Here is a 23,650-nt window from a genome sequence, read left to right on the forward strand (position 1 = left end):
ATTTATTAATTCATCTCATATTTATTGAGCCGAATACACAACAGCAAAAATTGTAATTGTGAGATATCAATGGCTGACATCGTTTCTAAAGCTGTTAAAATTATCTGTAAGTTATATTTTCAAAATGTTAAAGTTTATAATATATGAAGCAAACGTCTTTCAAATCAAATGTTTAATGTTTGTTACCTTGTTATTTGATATTTCTATGCATTCATTATTTAATCTCTATGTCATCATAACTGTTTCTCTATCATTCATTTTAGTAGGTCCACATGCTACGTTAATATTCAGTATAAATTTCCAAAGTTGCTGTAATTCTTTATTTCTTTAAAAAAAGCCTAAATCTAACTTTGGAAAGGTCAAGGAATTTAATATCTATAAAAAATGAAAAACTGCAGTAAGATTTCATGTTTTAGTAGAAGTTATAAATAAAAAAAATAAAAATTCATAAGAGGATATATGAAATGAAACTTGTAGTGTTAATAACAGAAATGGACAAGATAGAAAACCCAAATTCTCCAAAAACAATGTTAAATATCACGATGTTTTCTACAAGCTACAGGTGGTTAAGCACAATCTTTGCCAATGATCTTGATGTAGATAGAAGTGTGTATGCTACCCAGAAATACATATTAGCATCAAGTGACCTAAATAAATGTGTAGTTGCTCAAAAACTACTTCAGAAAACAGGAATCCAAATCAACAGGTTGAAATGGAATAGTGGAATGAGCAAACCTGTAAGAATCCAAGTTTATTTAATGCCTGACAAGAGAATGTCATTACTGTCAACTTTTTAAAGATCTATGGTAAAGCATGGCAGAGAATCAGTGCAGGTCCAGTGCTTGGGATTTACACAAAATTGATGGCACCCTGGCTGCAGAAATAACATACTGTTTCTGATATCATGCCATTTCCTCAGAAACGTGATTCACTTGGCAGAGATTAATCTACCAACATAAAAATTATCTTAAATATAGAGCAAATGCAGTGAAACAATATTTTAATAGTAAAAAGACTGATGGAATACAAACAGGCATAATATGGCATGCACAAAGTCCCAAATAAATATTCTTGAACTGTACGAGGTTACACAAAACCTGAGGTGGTCAAAATGTGACCAAACATCTTGGCTGAATTGTGGGGAGTAAGTAATAAAGGATATTCAGAACAATATTCCACAGTTGTACATTATTGAACCATGGATGTAACTCTGTATGTGCAAACCAGAGAGCTTACTTAAAAATACTAGTAACAAGTACAGCTTGCTTACTTCATAATAAATTCACTATCTGGTCTTAATATTTGATTGCAGCTGCTATGTGTATAGTTCGAGTTTCCATAATTTTTCCACCAATAAGTAATTTTATTTCTCTTGATAAACAAAAACCAAGAATGCTGACATATCAAACAACATCTATCTATTAATAATATATTTCTATTTGTGTTACCAAGAAATATGCAGGTACAGTCTAATAATATCTCTCTTAACCTTATTAAATTACATAAATTTGATGTTGTCAAAACTACTTTAAATTTTAATGTTTCAAATTACAGTTTTCCAAATGTGCAATAAAAGTGAATCAATAATTACAAAGTAAACCCCTAAAAAATTATTATTTTTTGGTTACTAATCACAGTGTTTGCTACAGAAACATGCTTAACCACTTGCAATAGGAAATGAGAAATTTATGTTAAAAAAATAAATACAATTAAAAAATGATTTTAATTATATCCAACCATAAATGTGAAAGGTTTAGTGTAACTATCAGCAAAAGTGTTCTTAATTGACTGAACATGAAAACTTTCTAGGTGTTGTATCAAATATTTTCTCTGCAAAGCACTTTAAGAACAGGAAATTAAATGATGAAAAACCTATTTTTCAGGAAGAGTATATGAATGCACAGAACAAAGAAAATAAGAGCAAGCATATGACCATATACTGTTTCATATTTTACTGACATAATAAAATTTTATACAGATAACTTAATGTACAGCTCAGCCACAGAAAACAGCATTCTGAAATATTATATTAGTTATTACTAATACAAATAAGCTTAGAAACATTATAATGAAATATGATGGGTGGGGTGACAATGTTGTTGTTTATGTCTACCATAATAGAATTATAAAAGCAACAAACACTTAATCTATTATATCTATTGTAATAACTTAGCTGTTAGGTTGAATAAAAAAAATAACAGGAAGTGTCCAAACAGTTCCAAAATTTGTAGTAATTAATATTCAAAAGCAAAGAAACAATTCCTTGGGTATAATTTTATATATATATAAATAGACAATTCCTTGGATATAATTTTATGTATATATAAATAGACAATACCTTGGATATAATTTTAAGTGTTATTTAGAATCAAAATGTTGTTGTTTTTGGTGTGAAGTGTAAATAGTTCTGTAGAAACATTTTTATAACTATCAGAATATACATAAAAACTCTAAAATAAACATCATGGAAAAAATGATTTTTGTTTCTTAAATTTGGTAAAAAAATTAAATTAGCTTTCTAATTACGTGTATATATAGACTAGCCTTTTATGGAATAAAAAGTACTTTTCCTTATAGAGTTCAGATCTATAAAGTAAATTCTGAATGTATTTTTATACAGATATATAACCACACACACACACACTATTTAAAATCCTACAAATGTTTTCACAAACTTTGCTTTCAGTTGTAGCAGGTAATACTTCCATGTAATTTTGTACACATACAAATATATATATGTATACGCTTATAACAGCTGAGAGGAAAACTACAGTTGTAAACATATCTTTATATTTCTTACAATCCTGTCATAGATTAGAACATTTTCTTAAGCCCAGACATTCTTATAACACTGTATGTGAACCAATTTGGAAGCAGGGCTTACTAATGAATCCACTCATTTATCCAAGTGTTCCAGAAAGGCAAGATTGAGAGAAAAAGGTCACTGCAGTTCAAAAGAGCACAGGCTGGGAAACAGCTTCATAGGGACAGCTTGGTCAGTCTTTAGAAAACCTCTTCTATGTGGTATTTGACAAACAATTTCTCATTCAGCTCAACAAACAGCAAACTTTTCTTCATTTATAATTTCATAAAATAATCTACTTCATTCTTACCCTCTTCTTCTAAAATTAATTATGAGAATTCAATGCAAGAATATTGTATCAAATACCTGTTAAATTTTAAACTGCAAATGTTCAGTACATAAAACATTTTTAATTTGGTACATACATACATAACATTAAATACTGCATATAAGTAGTTCTCAATTTACACAGCACTTGCGTTCCAAGAACTGGTTGCGTAAATCAAACACTATTTCCCATAGAGAGTATACATGATGCTTGCAATCCCAGTGGGAATGCCATTAGTCAAGCCTTAATACACTGCAGGAGTGCCACCTATGCTCACGTAATCAACATAATTTATCTACAGAAAACATCAACTCCAGGGTGAAGCATGATAACTTGATCTTAATGACTTTGTTGTATGATCAAATGCACCCTGCAACCATCTGACTACTGCACAGATAACTTTAATGAAACTTTAAGTATTGTGCGCCACGTTATAGCAGATGCTATTGAAATAAAGTATCAGCACCAACTAAACCTTCAAGCACATGGCGAGTAAATGCTTCGTTAAAATACACAAATCACTTGAAAATCCCATTAATTTGAATTCGTTATCACGTAAATCAAGAAATTGTGTCATTCCATCAATCTTGTTAATCCAAAAATGCGTAACACAAAAACGCATAAATTGAGAACTACCTGTATTAGCTCTAAACATAATTATGAAGATGCAGTAGTCCTTACTATATTCAGCTTTGATAAGTTAAATAAAAACATTCACAATTTTCATTGTACACACAATACAGAGGATGCTCAAATTAATTTATTAAAATAATAGATTTGTAAAAGTATACAGTTCTGCAGTTTTAAACATTTATACTTAGAAGCGACGCATAGAACATTAACATAAACCTGTGGTAGCTGAAAGTAATTTTACTGCAGCAAAGAAATATGAAATAGTCTCTATCCTCAATGTGAAATACAGTGGGACAAGTGAGAATGATGTAAAATGTGGGTGAAAAGTAGAATAATGAAAACAAGTAGAATAATGCAAAACAAGAGTAAATTTTAAAATTTTGCTATTTAGTCAGAGTTGTACTTGTTTGTTTGTACAGTCAAACACAAAGATCCACAATGGGCTCTCTATGTTGGACCTACCACAGCTTTTTAAACCAATTTGTAGCATTACAAACCAGCAGACTGAGCCACTGGGGGTCAGTCGATTACTCACTTAAAAATTAAGTAAATATAATTCCAACTCATCTTTACTCTTCCTAATGATCTATTGAGTCTTTATGTAATATTTTTTAAGGTAACACCTCAAAGAGAGTTAAAGTGAACACTTTATAAAGCTATGAAAAGATGTCCATAAGTTTCACAACCTATACTTACCATGTATTTTTTTATCACTAGCACCACTATTAACACGTACAACTTTCTTTGTTAGGCTGTTGATCACTGTTAAGAGAGCGAGGAGCTGAAGGTTTTTGTTGTACCCCTGATTCTGCTGCATTAAGATCCAGACTATAAAAAAAATATTTTGTTTAACTATGTCTTTAGTGTAATAAAACAAAACTGTTGATCTTAAATAATAATAATAAAATCTATTTCTAATTAAGCAATGTCTAAACATTCTTGCACCTCTTCACTCTTAGAATAAATGATAGAATTTTTACCCCTTCAACAAAATGGAATGTAAGCTCACCTTCCAAGTAATTTTGTTATTAATTGTGTGTGCTGAACTAAACAATGATGATGTGTTGATAGCTAGCTTTTAGTGTAATGTGTGCTTTTTTAACACTTTCACTGCAAAAACTGATTAAAGCCAACTGAACATTTATTACTATTGAGAGTGGAAACTGACTTTTCTCCACAGCAACGTAAAAACGTTTTCCCTTTGCTGTAGCAAATGACAGATCTTCCCTGGTCTTCAAATGACCACCATGTTGGAGTACCATTTATAACAACTTATTTTATTGTTCAAAATGTAAATTTCCATTATTTAATATGTTTTAAACATATGGAAACTTGATGGTGAATTCCAGTTATGCAAGTAATAAAAAAGATCAAATTTAGACATGGAGAATTGACAACTTTGGAAAATGGCCCTGAAATTTAATCATATAGTGAAAGGATTAATGAAAAAATATTGGTTTTCTTTGCAGAAAGCTAGACAGATACTTGAAAATTATTTTTTGTATGCTTTTAAAACTTAAAAACTCAAAGAAGGTTAAAGAAATGGACAATTAAGAGTGAAATATGTATAATTACACCTGGAACTTTATTTCTGGTAAAACACTATGCAAGTTAATAATACTTCACAAAATATAACTAAACCAATTATTCCTAAACCTTTATATGATAAAAACCTTTAAGCAAATCAAAAAGTACTTTTATTGCCGAGAAACGTTTAACCTGATATATGGCTGTCATACATATAATAACAGTACTTATGTTCCTTAATAAAATTACAAGTTTGTTTACCTTCCATCTTGAATATTTTGATAAATTTTCTTAGCTGTTTCCAGAAAAGCTTCTTCTACATTTTGTCCACTTCATAAAACAAACAAACTTCATTTAATTAACTTATAATTGATATTTCAAGCACAACTTCTGAAAAATTAAATATGTTTTACTGTGTTGACTATATTACTACCAAAAATCAATGAAGTACCAAGGCAATGACTAATAGAATCAAAGGAAAATATTTTACAAAGTTGTCTGAGAATGGATAAGTTAAACTACAAATATAAACACAATATAAACTATAAACAATACAAGGTATAAATAACAATGTTTAGGGCCAACATGGGACCTATTGGTCCATCTCAGCTGTCTTATCCTCTAAACTAAACTACAACTATTAATTAATAAAATTTTCAAAAAACTTAAAGCCAGTCCTTATGAAAACTTCTATTATAAAATGAGCCTCTATGTCTCAAAAATGACATTTGGCTACACCAGTATGTATATATTTTGGAAACAATTATAGAAAATCAGTAGATACAATACACACACATACAAACTGCTTAATTTTATAATACAGCACAACTCACTGTACACACGTGGTATTACCAAAGTCAGTGGTTTTCAATCTTTTTAATGCCATGTACCCCAAGTAAGACCCTTTGTTTTAAAAAATTATATAAATAAAAAGAAATAATTCAAAGGCAAATCAACAATATGCAAACATCAAGTACTGGCAAGCAGAATACATTAGTAACTTGCATAACCCCCCTTCAATTTTGAATTTTGTGTAATGTTTTTCATAGGTTGGGAACCACTGACCTAAAATAACCTCAAGAATACTCCTTGAATCTTTTCTTTACAACAAGAACAGAAACTGGAAATAGTATTTTTTAAGAGTAACTATTTATTTGGCCCTTAACAGTTTTTATCTGTACATTCAAGATTTACCTAAAATTTGGAACTTAAACCAATCATGCAAATTTTTTTAAGATTTAAGTGATAATTACAAATTTTTAAAAAACAACAAAAAACATACGTTTTTGCACTAGCTTCTACAAACATCAAACCTATGGAGAAAAGAGAAAGAAAGTTCATAAAACATAATAAATCAGAAATATAAAAATATTTCTTCTGCTGGTATTAATTCTCTCCTGCTTTACAAAAAACATTTTTAAGTAATGGATATTTCTTGTGAAAAGCCTGGAAAGCAACTAACCATTAACACTAGTCAATTATAAGCAGTTAATTATCTCATGAGTAAAATGTTTTCCATCCTCTGATCATACAAAACTACAAGCAGTTCTCAAACTATAAATATGTATAGACAAGAGGAGGCTTCTGGGAATATGCCAATACAATTACCACCTGTATGACAGTTTTTCTGAAAATATGATTACCTGAAAGAAAACATCATAAGGCTAAAAGCAAAGAGCATGGCTTAACCATAAGAAGGAAATGATGTTATTTTTTTAGAGAGATTCAACATTCCAAAGCTTGAAATCTATGTATCTAGATAATTCACTGGAATGCCCCCAAGGGAAAAAAAAACAAAACAACCATTATAACATATTACTCACCGTTTTCTTCTGCAAACTGCTTGGCTTCCTCATATGTTACATCTCTTTGGCCTTCTAAATCACTTTTGTTACCAATAAGGAAGATCACCTATAAAGACTTTTTAAAATTATCTCACAAAGGTCATGAAAGCTAGTCTATACAAGAAATATTCAACCAACAACAAAAATAAATCAGAGGATAGAAAATTCCATTTATCCCAGAATTCTTAAAACACAAATGGAAAATTCCATTTATTTGAGAAGTCTCAAAACACAATAAGAAAATTCTATTTATTTGAGAAGTCTCAAAACATGATTTCTTAAAGATCTTGAGAAATTATGTATTTGTTGCATTTAACAAATATTGATGAAGTTTTTCATAAAATGCACACTTTCATTTATCAATATAATTTTGAAACTCGTGATACTAAAAGTTAATAGAATAAGCCTATCCTTTCCATGCACTTCTAATGTTACATATATACATATATTAAAAGGAATAGCTTCAAAACTATTATATTATTTACATTAACTGCCAATAAACAATCAAGATGAGCACTATCAAACAATAATGAACTTTATATGAGATGATACAGACTACATGTGAAAATAAGTACCAAAAAGCACTGGGGATATCTTGTCTATCAGACAAAATCCAAACTCAGATGACAAACTAGTCAGCAATCATGGAAATTCAATTAAGGGTATGGAGTTGAATGCTTATATTACTGCCTTTCACTGTTGTGGGAAGGCAGTTACCTTTAAAGAGATGAATCAAAATCAAATGTAGAAAAATGAAGTTACTCCAAAAATATTTCTACAAACAAGAAAAAAGAGAGCAAGTGCAATAAGTCAATACTTTAACATCAATTTTTTCAGAGTAATAAAAGCCATAGCTACAAAACTATTGTATTAGTTACATTAACTGTCAACAGACAACCAAAATCAGCACTATCAAACAATAATGAACTTAGTATGAGAAGATGAAAATTATGGTAATTGCACCCACAGTCATCACACATACACACACATTAGTTCAATACTTTCACTATGTTAATAACATCAACTGATGTTAGAACTGTTTGAATAATGGCTAAAGTATAAAATAGCTTCTCACAGGAATTTTTTTTCATCAGCAGTTTCCGTATATATTTTACTTGTTTAGACTAAGAATTATCCACTAAAAGGGTCACAGCAATTACCTGATAAATAAATGGCTTATTTATAATATTGGCCCTTTGACCTATATAACAATCAATGATCATGATTTCATGATGTATGTTAATATGATATACACCATAGGAGTAAATCAACAGACCACTAACATTTTGTCCTTCCACTACAAATACAAAATTTAAAGAAGCCAAAGAAAGTACAAAAGGGTAACACATTCAAAGGCATGTGCAACAGTTAAGAAGTAAGCACAAGTGTCCTTGGGTCTCAAAAGAAGCAGAGATGCAATGCTAAAAAAGTAATTCTCCTGTACAAATACTTGGCAATTATAAATTAAGCACTAGTTTTACAAAATATCAATTATTTTGTACAAAAATTATTTAAAACACAGAAACAACTACAAAGAGATGTTATCTTTATAAGCTGATCTAGGATACTAACACAAAACCAGTCATACTCACAGTATTTGGATTTGTCAAATTTCTTGCATCTGTTAGCCAGCTGCTTAAATGATTGTAAGTGCTTCTTCTATAGAGTTGAAAAAAAACAATATTGTTAATATTTGTGTGATTAATGTGAGAGAAAATGATTTAGTGGATTATTGCTTCAATATTGAAATTTATAAATTTTTTATGAGTAAGTTGCTATGTAATACAGTATACAAAACAAATGTTTTGTAAGAGTGTATTACGTATTTCTTATGCAAATTCATTTTTTTGAAAACAGGAAACACAAATATATGTATTTAATAATTCATATTAATTTTGTTCTCTTCATTGTATTGTGAAGTCTATGATAATGGGCCAATTAATTTGCTATACCTTAACCCTAAAATTAGTGACTTGATCACAAACTAATACCAGTGAGCTCCACGTATTACGTCATACTGAATAACTATGTTCTGCAGTCATAACATTTACTGTAATGAACTGAGAAATGACTGACAAAAAATGTGCAATCCCTAAAATACAAAGGCATCTTTACCAGTAACCAATGGGGTTCATTGAAATACTGATCATTTATTTATTTTTTTCACTTTGTGACTTGTATTACTATGTAGACTGCAACTCAAAAATGTGCAGTCTCATAAGCAATTCAGTGCAATAAAAGATTCTAGGATTATCAAAATGATTATTTTTTCAGATTTTAATCTTAATATTTAAAAATAATTAACATTTATTTCAACTAAATAACAAGAAATGACTGTAATGACTTTTGTGTGTGTTTAATATAATCTTAGAAGCAAAATTTAAAATAATGGAAGTAAAATCAACTGTAAAGAGAACCACTGAATAAGTAAAATATTAAAAGATATGCTAATATTTATACACACACACACACACACACTGTTAGGTAACTTGTACAGCTGAAATACAAACAAAAGATAGTTATTTCCTTCTCAATTTTGTTTTTCTTACACACTTATTTACCATATACTAATTTTTATTTTTCTCTCCCAAAAACATGTTACACCCTTAAGCCACTAGCTGTTTAATTGTACTGGTCTATTCCTAATTCAGATTCAAATACAAGCTTAATTTCTTAAACTAAAGAACAAAACTTTGATATATCTCATAATCTGAGGTTTCTTTCCCCATAAATATTAACGAGTTTCTTACACTTTACTTTTCTCAGTAAGCGAGAAAAATAATTTTTTTTCATGCTTCTCTACGTTCAATGATATAATAAGTACTATAATTTAACACTAACATTAAACCAGCCACAATATAACAGCTGCACTGCTCTAGAAGACTATCATGTTGTAGTTGAGGAGTGCTCGACACCAAATTTCTGTATACTGCTAATAAATCATAGTTTTTCATAATATTATTGATCACTGAATTTTTATTTTGAAATGTTGAACTGTACTTTCAAGAAGGCACTACATATTGTAAAAAAACAGTAGATACTGGCTGCTAATAAAGCAGAGAACAAAGTTTGATCTTCTCAGGCCATCTTACCTGAAGCAGACAACAATGTTTCAACCTTCTTAGGTCATCTTCAGGTAAGATTACCAAAGAAGGTTGAAACATTGTTCTCTGCTTCGTTAGTAGAAGTGTTAATACCTATACCAAACACCCTGAAATATATTTTTACTTCAACTGGGTTTCTCATCATCACAGGATACTGGCTACAATCTGCTAGACCAAATCCCATAGTAATACCTTGTTTGCTATACTTTCATTCACTTTCATTTTCTCAGAAACCTTTTGAGGGTTATTTTTAATTTTACACAAAATCTAGTACTTTAAGTATTCAGCCGATACAACTTAATATCCTTGCAGAATGTTAAACTGCTATTTAAATCTTACAGACTGTCATTTATTTAAACAAAAAAATCCTCCACTTTTATAACAACCAGAATAACTTCAAATTAACAGAACTTAATAATCCTCCTAAATTTATTTAATCCTTTCACTGTGGCTAGAACATATATTTCCCCAATGCTCACACCCCTCAACACTGGGACTGGAACAAATATTTCCCACTGTTATTGAAAATTACCATGTGCAAAGTGTGGCAGAAAAAATAAGTTACTGTATTTACTGTCATCCCACCCAATGTTGACATATGATTTCCCTCAAAGTTTTTCACTCAGCCCTTCGATAACCAACAAGATGCCTATGCAAAACGTATGACATCTCGTCACTAGATCGGCAAGTAATAACCCTAATTACCATTTAAATGTGCTTTATGAGGTTGATTCAGATAGTAAAAGTGAGTCAAACAGTGTTCAAATGTGTGATGATGATGAGGCACTAAGACAAAAGGATGTTACCTCTCCATCACCGATGATAGTTAAAGATGATTAACCTGGAAGCAGCAAAGGAAGGCATAAATAACATCAACAATGGGAAACATCTGTCAAAGTTACAGCATGAGGAAGAAGGGAGCACAGGAAAATATATGTCCCAGCCATATGGAATGGGTTAAAGGTGCTACTTATTTTAGCTATCAGATGAGGCCTAGATTTTTTTTCATAATGGACAAAACGTTTAATATAGAATATACACTAAAATTAATAACATGTAACTCCAGAAGTGTTTTAAAAAAGATAGAAAACTAAGCAACAGGCTGATTTTAAAACTTAAGTATAGATACAGCCTCAGTGAATAAAATAACAGTAATAAAGCTTGGCAATACACAGCTGATTTACGAACTAGAAAGAAATTTATATCACTGACAAAAATATCTTTTACTGTACATTTTCTTGTCCTATGTACAACTGCTAATCTGGCTATAGAAAATATGCCCTTCAAAAAATGCTAAAACTATCAAAAATAGAATTGAGTATCTGACAGTCATTCATTTAATTATCTACACAAAAGTTCTAGAGTACGTAACAATTATAAGTAAGTTGTCCACTGGTATGAAGAACCTTAAAACTATTGCTCTCTCTATAATACAATTCAAATGAATTATGCAAATACTTACACTTTACATAACCTTCATTACATAGACAAAAAAAAGTGAAACTTCCACAAATTTAATTAAAAACAAAATAGTTTATATGATATACAGATATTTCTAGATGCTTCTGTGAAATGTAGCCAACTCCAAAATATATTATCCATATATTTTGTTTTGTGTAAAATAATTATAGAAAGTGAATTATCATTTTACAGGCCATCTATTCAACTATACAAGAACAGCTGTAAGTCATTTTCCTCACCTGGTTACATCATAAACCATAAGTGCCCCTGCAGCTCCTCTGTAATAGCTCCTAGTCACTGCTCGAAACCTTTCCTGACCAGCTGTATCCCAAATCTGAAGTTTAATTTTCTGCCCAGAGACTTCAATAATTCGGGTGCCAAATTCTACTCCAATAGTGTGTGGACAATCTGCCATAACTGAACAAATACCAAATACACAAATGCTGAATTCTTTACAAAATTTATAAGCTCACTCATGCTAAACTTTTTAATAATCTTACTATATAACACCTGCATCATTTAATCTAATAATAATGTTAATAAAGGCTTTAAAAAGATATGTAGCCTAACAAAATGTCATGGTCAAATAAACATCACGGTAAAACAATTTCAGAGGGCAATAACCAATTGTTTTTGCAAACATAATCTTATAAAACTTTTCAAATCAAAAGTTACATTGCAAACTAATAAGGTGACACTTCATAACAGTGTAATAATTATTTGTTTGTTATAAAATATTTTTGTCACCATATTTATCTATGGAAATATACTGAAGTTTCTTTCTTACTTTGCTGTCAGCACCTAAACATGCTATTTAGATACCTGTAAAACAAGGAGAGGAAAACGGAAATTTCCAAACCTGTTGCCACGTTGATTTCAATTGGAAAAAAAAATAATCTGTGAACAATATTTAGATAGAAATGAAAATCTAAAAACAATAAAATATTAAAATTAATATAAACATTTTCCATATAGCTTTAACAGACTGAAACAGCTAATAGATCGAATTGTCCTTACACAATAGTGTGATAAAATATTACTCAAGTACATGGTTAGAAAGTGATAAGTTAACCTTCAGGTCCATGATAAGTATGAAACAAAAGGTAACTGAATTGCTAAGATAACTTAGTAGTAGTAAAGATAGGGTTTATTTCTTCATTTATCTTGAAGCTACAGCATAAGAAAGGCATTCTCCCCCCCCCCCACCAAGCCATGACAAGTACTTTTATAGCTGTTTTACAATTTTTCTGAGAATGACCTTTACAATAAGGATATATACAAACTGTGAGAGATATCAAGATGCCATCAGACTGATTTATGATGGCCAAGATATGTAGAAGTATCACCATTATCAAAACAAGTCTAAGCATACAAGAAAACAATACCACAGCATATCCAAAAAAGTCTAGAATAAAAGATAGTTTGTAGCTCTTCTTAATTTGAGATATGTGATTTACTACAGTGTTGTCAAAGTATGAGATGGTCATGTCAATCCTGCTGTTAGTCCTTTCACAATGGGTTGCAGGTCAAAGACCATGTCATCACATTTGTTGACCTGCATTCAAAATTTTATCAAATTACTATTTCATGAACTTATGTCAATCAAATTGTAGATTTTAATTCACACTTTACAATAATTTGAGATTATATAATTTCTTATTTTAAAAGTAAATATTAAAAAAAAACTCATCTACATATAGATTTTAGTGAATCACATGGTATGCTGAATGCAGCACTGTTTAAAAATGGGGTGTTTGTGATGTCATAATACAAGTCTATAGTTTTAGGAACTCAAATTACTAATACTGACAAGCTGTAATATAAAATAAGAACCTCTCATATATTTAATTTACTAAGATATGGCTTATGTACTGAAGCAAACATGATAGCTTCATTCAACTCTTCCAATTGTTTTTTTAAAACAGTCCCTTATATACTCTTACTACAATATATGGCATGTGAATAAACAATCAACAGTATAGAATATCCACAGTGGTTTTTTCAGCCATTTTAATCTGTGGAAAGGTTACCACAATCTTTCAATCCAAGTTTCAAGGAGGTAGGTTGTTTCTTTAGCCTGCTCAAAGTTTCATGTTCTTTAAAATCTAAATACATCTTGTTACTGAGCTTGATAAATTATAGTGGAATTCTATGGTACCAGTGTAGCAATTATTTATGATTTTTTTTTATTATTCAACTGTATATATAAAATCTAGAAAAGCTTTGTTTGATATCCTCCATGATATGTGAAATTTTAAAAGGCTTAGCAACCTATGTCCAACAACCAAGAAGAAAAGTCGTAGTGAGAAGAGATGATTGTTTGCTTTACTTCTTGACTTGTTGTTCTATATTTTAAGAAAAATAAGTTGTTGTTTTTTTCTAACGTATAGTTAAGAGTATAGAATTTAACATAATACTTCAAGTCTTACTGAAAAAAATGTTTCAAATATATTTAGGAGCTTTTGGAGATTATGCAAGTAATATTTGAGATTTTTGGGTGGAAGAATAGTTTTCAATCATAGTTTGCACTCAGACTAGTAACAAAACAGACTATCTTCACAAACAAATCTTCAGTAAAAATATTTCATTAAAAAATCTGATTTGATGTACATAAAGTGCTTGTAGTCTTTACTACACGTCTACCAAATTTTGTGAAGATACACATGTACCAAGTATTATAGTACAAATATTTAACATTTGCAAATATGTAGATGAACTAGTGTATTATACCTAGCCTGTAGAAAAATGGTTATTTGAAACGTTTTTCAAATTACAAAGAACACATTCCATAAATTTTGCTTAAGTGCCTATCTTTCAAGACTTTTAGACACCATTTATATAGTTTAATTACTATAAATCAATGACTTGAAGTAAATAAGTTATGTAAAAATAATGATTTAATGTACCACTAATTATGTAATTGATATAATTACTGATACCAAATAAAATAATAAACTATTAAATTTATTGTTCATTGAATTGCTTTTTGTGTACCCAATGCAAGTCAACTCTTACATTTATAAAACATTAGTGTTTGTTATTAATTGTATATCATATTCAGTGACTAACACAACTATAAAGATGCCTAAATAATAATAAAAAATTACTTCATTAAAAATATGTTTAGATTAAGAAGGTTTTCATTGCACCTAAGACTTGTCAAAAAAAAAAAAAGTTTACATGTTTCAGTCAGTAGATATTTGATGTTATTAATAATTTATAAGAAACTGGACTTCAGGATTAAAATCCTTGCAATCATTCTTCATTCTCTGTACAGTTTCTAGAAAGTTGATAACCTTCCTTTGTTAAGAAAGTAATAACTGAACATAACAATCCTAACGTGATCCAACTAGGCCTATACAACAAAGAACGACACACAACATACACTTAAACCACTGCTTGAAAAGTACCAGTCACCATGATCAAACATTCTTGACTGAAGGTTTCAGGCTATCATTCCATCTTTTCCATGACACCAGAACTTTTTTTTTTTTTTTGTACAAGTAATTAAATTTGTGGGTCCAAAGTGCATGATATTGTATTTCAATACTAAAGCCTAATTTCTGTGTTACTGATGATTCACTAAGGACACCAAGGTTCCACTGAATTAGAACAACTTTCTTCTATATTCTGACAACTTGAAATATCAAGCAGATAATAATTTACAAAAATATATATGTTGTGTAATCTACATTTTACCTCATGTGGATTTTGAAAAGTCCTCCTCTACAGACGAGCTGCACAACTAGATTAAGAGCCATCGTTACATTTCTACAAATGTTTCTCTAACAGGCAGTTGCCACCTGTTTCAAAATTAATTCAACATGAATACTTTGCTTGGATTATCTGTTAAGAAATTCCAGATGTTTATGCAGAAATATATTCTGATGCTTAAAGCTACTTATATTAATATACAAATTAGTGTTTCTACCCTTTTTATTCCACTTTTCAAACAGGTCACTTACTACCAGGCTGTTCTAGCTCCTAACTCTACTTAATGTTACAAATTTGCAAGTACTTTAATAGAGTATCATTACTTTCAATTCTTCTATGTGAAATGTCTAGAAAACTGATATCCTTCTGTTGTTAAGAAAATAATAATTGAACATTCTGAATATGATCAAACCATGCTTACAAAACAAAAAATAAGCTAATGATACTTATAACAACTACTTGAATATTACTAAGTCTCTTATAATTATTCTGTAATTCAGAGACAAGACATACAAAACATTAAGCATGCATAACTGTGTAAATCAAATATTCTAAGTAGCTCATCTCTGTAGTTTATTAATATGTTGCTGTTTTTCCTGTAATAGAGATGAAACTGTTTTTCACTACAAATTGTAATAAATAGCAAACTGCAACAAATGTAACAAAATCAAATAATTCAATTGGTGACTAGAGTACGACCTTCAATGCCGACAAACAGTTTTTTGAACCACAATACTTACATTTTTTCTCTGTAAACTGATGCAGAAGACACGACTTTCCCACTCCCATGTCTCCTATAATGATATACTTAAAGATGTAAGAATAATTATAAGGACCTGCTGCCATGATGACTTCTTAAACTTTCTGGTTCTTTTAACCTGTTAGAATAATTGTGTTTATTAACTAGTAACAAATGTGGCTTAAACATAATTTCAGTTACACATTTAGTTACCCATAACATGAAAAAGAAAACAAAGACAACAGTCTTACCAAAGTTCAACAATATTTCTGTTGTCAAATAGTATGAAGACAAATTTATTACCACAGATTTCAAAACTGTATCAACCATAATTCTATTTAGTGGCACAACACTGCAAGAGGGCCTTTTAAATAATGACACCTAGCCATAAAAAATTAGGAAGAGAAACATTTTTTTTCAGTGGAAGCTAAATTAGAATGTTCTTTTCCAAAAGGAAGATCATACTCAAAAGAAAAAAAAAAAAGGCTTCCAATGAATAAAACTCTCATTAAAATCTTTTTCAATAAATGTGATATTTTACTGATAATAAATTGCTAAAAAATAATTATTCTATATTCTAGATACTTTTCAAGCCCATTTTTAAACAAGTTCTGGCATATTACTTAACATAGAAAAGTTAGAAAAAACATTTATTAAAAGGCCTGGATTTGAAAAAAAAACAGAATAGATTACTATTTAGCATAATAAAACTTTTTTTGAGCTGTTAGTATCAAAAAATTAAAATATGATCACTTACTTTCAGCTAGCAAAACACTTGAAAGTTTTTCGTTTGATTATTTTACTGACTCACCATGTTAATGAATAATATGCCTTTCACAGCATTAACAAACTGTATTTGAAACTGGTTTTAATAACACCAGATAACTGAATAAAATGGTGTGAAACATAATTTTGTAACAATGTAAAATGTTTTATAACAAAGGAAGTATTTCAATAATATACAAGGAAGCAATGAAATAAACATCCTTTATTAAAGAACAATGAAAACTGGAACATTATTACCATTATGGAAATTCCACTGACAGCAAATATATAATCAGCAAAAAAACTGTATAAATTCTCTTTCAAATTGAAGTTTTTGACCTAACTGTTAAAATGACACTAGCAGAGTTTTATAAATTGTAGCAATGACAGCTGAACAGCATTTGTTATTTTCTGACATTATATTTTCTCATGTTAATTAATAACACTGTTATTACGTTTATAATCAATAAATTATATAATTGCTGTATTTGGTTGACGACTTCATTTGAGTAGTTAGAAGAAAAAATACGACCTTCAATCTCTAAATAATATGAATAAAAACTATTTCTATTTTAAATTAAATAGTTTGTAATTTCTAACCCATAAGATTTCCAGACTTAAAAAAAAGAAAAAGATATGTAGTATTAAGTGCGGTAACGTAGGGCAATCTGTTATCACTTTCAGCAAACTTTAAATAATAACAATACTAGTATTTTAATATTAATTAGGCAACACTTAATAATGATAATAGCTAATACCAGTAGTAATAAGTACTTAATCTAAATCAGTAAATCATCTAAATGTTAACTTAATCATGTTAATGGCATTAGCAATGATTTTGGCCTCAGTGTAGGATAACATTAACTCTAGTATTACTCGTTCAGCAAGCTAAGTTTAGGAAAACTCTAGTTTAAGTAAACAGATTTGGTTACACTGCAACTTCTTAAGTCATTAGCACTTTTCAGCTGTTTTTTGCTTTTTTTTATCTTCACTTGAAATCAATCTGAGATTTCGCATTCCTACCTTCTGACAGATACTAAATAACAACCCACGAGTCTACGATGAATCACAGAATATGTGTGTATTTAATCTCAACAGTAAGTGGAAAACTAATATGGCTGATATGTCGTGACACAACATAAGAGAAAAAAAATCAATGGATTAAACATTGAACATTTTTTGAGGAAACTTTCAAAGGATAAATATAAATTTGATATCACATTAATAAACTTAGAATTTTGGGTAGCGTCTATGCGCAATTTATTTTGATTTCTTCTCAAGTATTTTAAAGATGAAATCCGTAGCATTAAAAATAAAATCAAACTTTACAAATATACTTTATAAAGTTAAAATACAGAGACGATAGATAATTTACCAAATTGTGATTTATTAATTAAAAAGCAAATTAAATGTCATTAAAACTGAAACATTATAAGAAGAGATATTTTGATGGTTTTTATTAAAATAACATTTTACACGTACGTACTCACAAAAATAAAAACAATAAATATCACAGATCAGTTTTTATACTTGGTATTTCCAATGTGATGTCGTGGCTGAAATGACTTTTAATTTCATACTTCCGCCACCCGCAGAAGATATGTTCAGATGTCTTTTTACATTTCCAAGCAAGTGTTTTTTGTAGCTATGACATAATTGTAAGCTGGATGTAAACATTCAGAAACTAAATAATCTAAACATGTTTAAGACCCTTTTGTTTCGGTAAATATTACACACGATAACAGTTTTCTCACAGAAGCTTGTACCAGTTTAGCCCTGTGTCCTTGTGTACCACACCTGAGAATAGAGTGATTAGTCCATGTCAAAGGGTGCTTCAGCCATTTGTACAAGTTAGAACGAGTTAGCAGCTTTTCTCTTTCGAATATATTACTTAGAATAGATGTTGATGTAGGTAATAAATGGATTATTTCTTACAACACATGGATCTCTTTGGACTGACTTGAAAGTACAATTCTGGTCACTGTCTTGTGCGAAATTGTTTATAAAATAAGAAGTTAACTAGCTAAGTTTTTTTTAAATACAATTTTCTTCATTCTGAATAAGGAATTTGTGCCTAAATTATGTAGTGAAAGTATCTTATGTGATACGTAAGCTAAATGGTTGGATCAGACAACCCTAAGTCTCAAACACAGCTATTTCTAATTTATAGGTGCTGATTGGAGAGCGGACAAGCATACAGAATCACCCACGACCTACACTGCTACTTTGACCATGTGTTAGTTTAGCTGTCATAGTTGTAATCCCCACACAGTTGAAAGTGCGGAGGGCTTTCAGTAACAAATCACGGTCCGAGTCTTGTACCTTCCATTTCCCAATTCAGCAAGATAACTCTATAATCACGCTCAGCTCAACAAATATTAGCATTGGCTTCTGAAATAGTAAGCATATTGAATTTTACAACGTTTACCGTGAAATTTACCAACGGATGTGTACATGAATTAAAACACTAGGAATGTATGAAACTTGTTTTTTCTGGCCTAGTGGTTAGAATGATCGATTTGCAATCTGAGAGTTGTGGATTCAAATTCCCATCACACCGAACATGCTCGCCCTTTCAGCCATTGGGGTGTTATAAGTGACGGACGGTCAATCGCACTAGTTACTGGTAAAATAGTAGCCCAGGAGTTGGCAGTGAGTGTTGTTGACTAGTTACCTTCCTTCTAGTCTAACACAGTTAAATTATGGATGGCTGGTGCAGATATCGATCGTGTAGTTTTTAACGAAATTCTAACAAAACTGAAAGCCCGTAAGTCCCAGGCCCGACATGGCCAAGCGTGTTAAGGCGTGTAACTCATTATCTGAGGGTCGCGGGTTCGCCTCCCCGTTGCGCCAAACATGCTCGCCCTTTCAGCCGTGGGGGCGTTATAATGTGACGGTCAATCCTACTATTCGTTGGTAAAAGAGTAGCCCAAGAGTGGCGGTGGGTGGTGATGACTAGTTGCCTTCCCTCTAGTCTTACACTGCTAAATTAGGGATGGCTAGCACAGATAGCCTTCGTGTAGCTTTGCGCGAAATTCAAACCAAATACTTTCCTTATGTTACCGAAACTGTTATGATGAGATGTTTGTGAAGATGTAATTCAGTGTGACGACTAAATAAATTAATGTCAAGTCTAAATTGTCATTTAAGTACACCTAGTATACGTCTTTCAAAACAACTTACCAACACTATATACTGGGTGAAAGGATTTATCATTGAGAATGTAGAGTAGCAATGATTTTAATCAGGCTAAAACTGTTCTACATCCTTGTAGCTAAAAACAATGTTTTCCATTGAATGTTACGGATGTAGAAATGATTATAAGATATTTATTATATTTACATTAGTTTTTATGGTATAGATAATTTTGCTTATGCAGTGTTTGTTATCAACTTTCAAAAATCTGTAGAAATTCAAAACTTTTATTTTTTTTTATCTTGTTGGCCTATTCTGGCCTTTCGGATGGAAAATTATTAGTTTCTAAAAAAAATTGCTTTTTTCAGTAGTTTCAGTGCAGACGGATACGACCTGCAGATCACGGGATTAAAACCTGGCACCGAAAATACTTGCCCTTTTGGCAGTTGGTGCGTTATAAATATGACGATCAATCACATTATTCGTTGGTAAAGAGTATCGTGACAGTTTACAGTTAAGTTCCCTCTGGATATCAGTCTAAAACTAAGAACGGTAGCAGACTGCTTTATTAGATTTGCCTTAGCAAACAAACAATGATATCGAGCCATGCACAAGCACTTCACTGCACTTGATGGTACCTTAACAGGTAAATGATCATAGGGTATGTGCAATGATACTTTTACTGGTGATAATTGTCCTTGTCTGAATGCCATATTCATTGATAGCAGCCGTTTCATTTTAACCATTCTCCTAGAATGCACTGATAAAGATGTGTTCTAAATACGCCTGGAATGGGTATTAACAATTTAAATAAAATAAGGTATAGAACAACGTGTTCACCTTCTTAGGTTAACAAACATAGTTTGCCGGGCACACGTCTTAGAAATGAGAAGATGACTTAAGAAGGTCGAAACGTTGTTCTGCACTTAATTTGAACTAAGTTTTAATACCTATATCAGCTGTCTTAAGAATAATACATATTTCTTTCAAATGGGTTTTTCGTCATAATGGATTACACTGATAGACCACTCCCCCAGTGGCACAGCGGTATGTCTGCGAACTTATACTGCTTAGAAACTAAGTTTCGATACCTTTGGTATCCAGATATCCTTTTTTTGTAATTTTGTGCTTAATAACAAACAACACACTAATAGATAGCCCCTAGGTCACAGCGTAATGTTTGTGGATTCATGCTGCTGGAAACTAAGTTTCGATTTCCCTGGGGCAGAACACAGATAGCCCTTTGTGTAGCTTTATGCTTAATAATAAACAACAGATTTTTTTTTTCCTTTACAGTTTATAGCCTTAGCTCATTTGGGAAAATCTTGACTCAGACAGTTGAGCTATCATCACAAAATGTTACTCGGACAGTACCTAAGGAGGTCGAAACCTTGTTCTCTGCTTTATTAGTAAAAGTGTTAATACCCATACCATCCGTTCTGAGATACATTTTTATTTCAAGTGGGTTTCTCGTCATCAAAAATTAGTCACACCCTTTTAGAAATGTAAAACATGTATATATTGATTTATTATTCCATCACATAGTAGTATTTCTATTGGATGATAAAAAACACCGAGCGACATTCAGTTCAGAGGAATAAATGCAAACAATACATACATAACAAGTGCTCTTTCATAATAATTCAAATACCAGTTGCTATACGGTCGTAAGACTTCTATTCGTACGAATATACGTTGAATGTTTGTAGTGGGAATCTCTTAATAATGGTATTTTCTGTTGGTGATAGGTAGTTTGTTAACATTCTGATGGCAGTGAATACTTCTTTAGTATTATCATTTTATGACGTTAGTATATCGTTACATAATATTACCTTTTTGTGATGGTAGTATTACCATGGTAGCCTGATCTATGTGTAAAAGTTTCACACACAGAAAAAGTTGCTCTTCATGAAGTAAACCCTTTCACACCTCAAAACGTGTAAATCGGTTTAATATACAAAAAAAATTAATTAATTGCTTGTTGAAGAGGGAATATATATGTTAATACAAAATTAAAAGGTTGTTTTTGATTTTATACGACTTGAAGGGGTTATTTGATAGCTTAATGTATATACAATTTAACATTCAGTCAATTTACGATGATTGAGTAAGAAGACAACACTTCCCTTTTGATGGAGCCCGGCATGGCCAGGTGGATAAGACACTCGACTCGTAATCTGAGGATCGCAGGTTCGAATCCCCGTCGCACCAAACATGTTCGCCCTTTCAGTCGTAGGGGCATTATAATGTTAAGGTCAATCCAACTATTTATTGATAAAAGAGTATAGCCCAAGAGGTGGTGGTGGGTGGTGATGACTAGCTGCCTTTCCTATAGTCTTACACTGTAAAATTAGGGAGGCTAGCGCAGATTGTCTTGAAGTGTGATTTTGAAACCTATTGCTATCCTAAGGTCTCTATTGTGTGGATTTCATACGTCTATGGAGATGGCCAAAGAAGTTCGTCTTTGACATGTTGAGTCGTTTGGCTTAACATTGTTTTTAACAATCTCCTTATACGAATAGCGTCCTGGAAATTGTAGATAATTTACTGGAAAAATATGCAGTTGCTAAACATATCATTTGATGTGCTAGTTCTCGCATTTGCGGCAGTGTGTCACTCCATTAGCATTTGGAAACACTTCACATAAAATGTAATGCTCTTCCCTTATGTTCTACTTTACATTAGATTTGGAGTCTTATTTAAGGATTCACATAATAAGGCTTATACATACTTCTTTATGATAAAACTGCAGCTCAGATTATCGTTTCTTTGTCTACATCTTTGTATAAATATCGTCCCCCCAGTGGCTCAGCGGTATGTCTGCGGACTTACAATGCTAAAAACCGGGTTTCGATACCCGTCGTGAGCAGAGCACAGATAGCCCATTGTGTAGCTTTGTGCTTAATTCGAAACAACAACTGCATAAATAATAAGCTTTTTCAAGCTTTCTGTGTGATATACACGACTGTTTTAACTTACGTTTAATGCGACTGTTATGACTTAAACAGTTTGTATAGAGAGAGTGTTAAATTTAGTTGTTTATAGAAGCGACAGTTTATCGCAAGTTTGTTTACGTTACTGTTTGTAAATCATTCATTGTACAGTTCTTTGGTTATGAGTTGGATGTTGTTATATTATTGTGTCTTGTTACGCGAACCTTCTAAGATTTTCTTGTTGTTTAATTGAGTATTTTTTCATCATAATATTTCATATATGTGGAACATTCTAAGCCTCTGTTGTTGTATAAATACATAAATACGAGTTGAAAATGTAGTTCGAGTCAAATAGATATATATAATTAAACAGTGTGATTGTAGATTTAGCCATAACGAGCGTATAGTGCGATTTTCAAAGTGAAATTACCACAAACTGTTTTGCAATAACGGAGTCGCGAAGAATAATTCGTCTTGTCAGTTTTGTTCTGAAGTGATTGAACCAGACTGTGGAGATTATGATGAAAAAGATACAATTATTTAAAGCTTTGGATACAATTGCGATAACCAACAATATAACGAAAATTTGTATGCACGTTTGATTTGTTTCAATATATTATTTTAAAACAAGTAAAGTGTGTGCTGTTTGTTTATTGCTGATATT

At 30.9% G+C, this 23,650-nt stretch overlaps 1 protein-coding gene across 4 annotated transcripts; it reads right to left on the bottom strand.

Moving 5' to 3' along the window:
* Positions 1-1,937: 1,937 nt before the first annotated feature.
* LOC143242611 (ras-related protein Rab-14-like) lies at positions 1,938-18,162 on the bottom strand. Of its 4 annotated transcripts, none has more exons than XM_076486092.1 (9): positions 17,942-18,162; positions 16,155-16,292; positions 11,940-12,117; positions 8,728-8,794; positions 7,115-7,202; positions 6,574-6,604; positions 5,553-5,621; positions 4,461-4,592; positions 1,938-3,014 (listed from the first exon to the last, which is right to left on the bottom strand). In XM_076486092.1, exons 2-8 carry the CDS (start codon positions 16,258-16,260, stop codon positions 4,490-4,492), a joined length of 642 nt encoding a protein of 213 aa, XP_076342207.1. In that variant the 5' UTR covers positions 16,261-16,292; positions 17,942-18,162; the 3' UTR covers positions 1,938-3,014; positions 4,461-4,489. The 4 variants fall into 4 exon arrangements, with proteins under 4 accessions (XP_076342207.1, XP_076342192.1, XP_076342198.1 ...); XM_076486077.1 differs by having other exon boundaries at positions 1,938-3,017; XM_076486083.1 differs by having other exon boundaries at positions 1,938-3,122.
* Between the last annotated feature and the right edge of the window lie 5,488 nt (positions 18,163-23,650).

This window comes from Tachypleus tridentatus, chromosome 2 (genome assembly GCF_004210375.1).
Source record: "Tachypleus tridentatus isolate NWPU-2018 chromosome 2, ASM421037v1, whole genome shotgun sequence".
NCBI classification, from domain to species: Eukaryota; Metazoa; Arthropoda; class Merostomata; order Xiphosura; family Limulidae; genus Tachypleus; species Tachypleus tridentatus.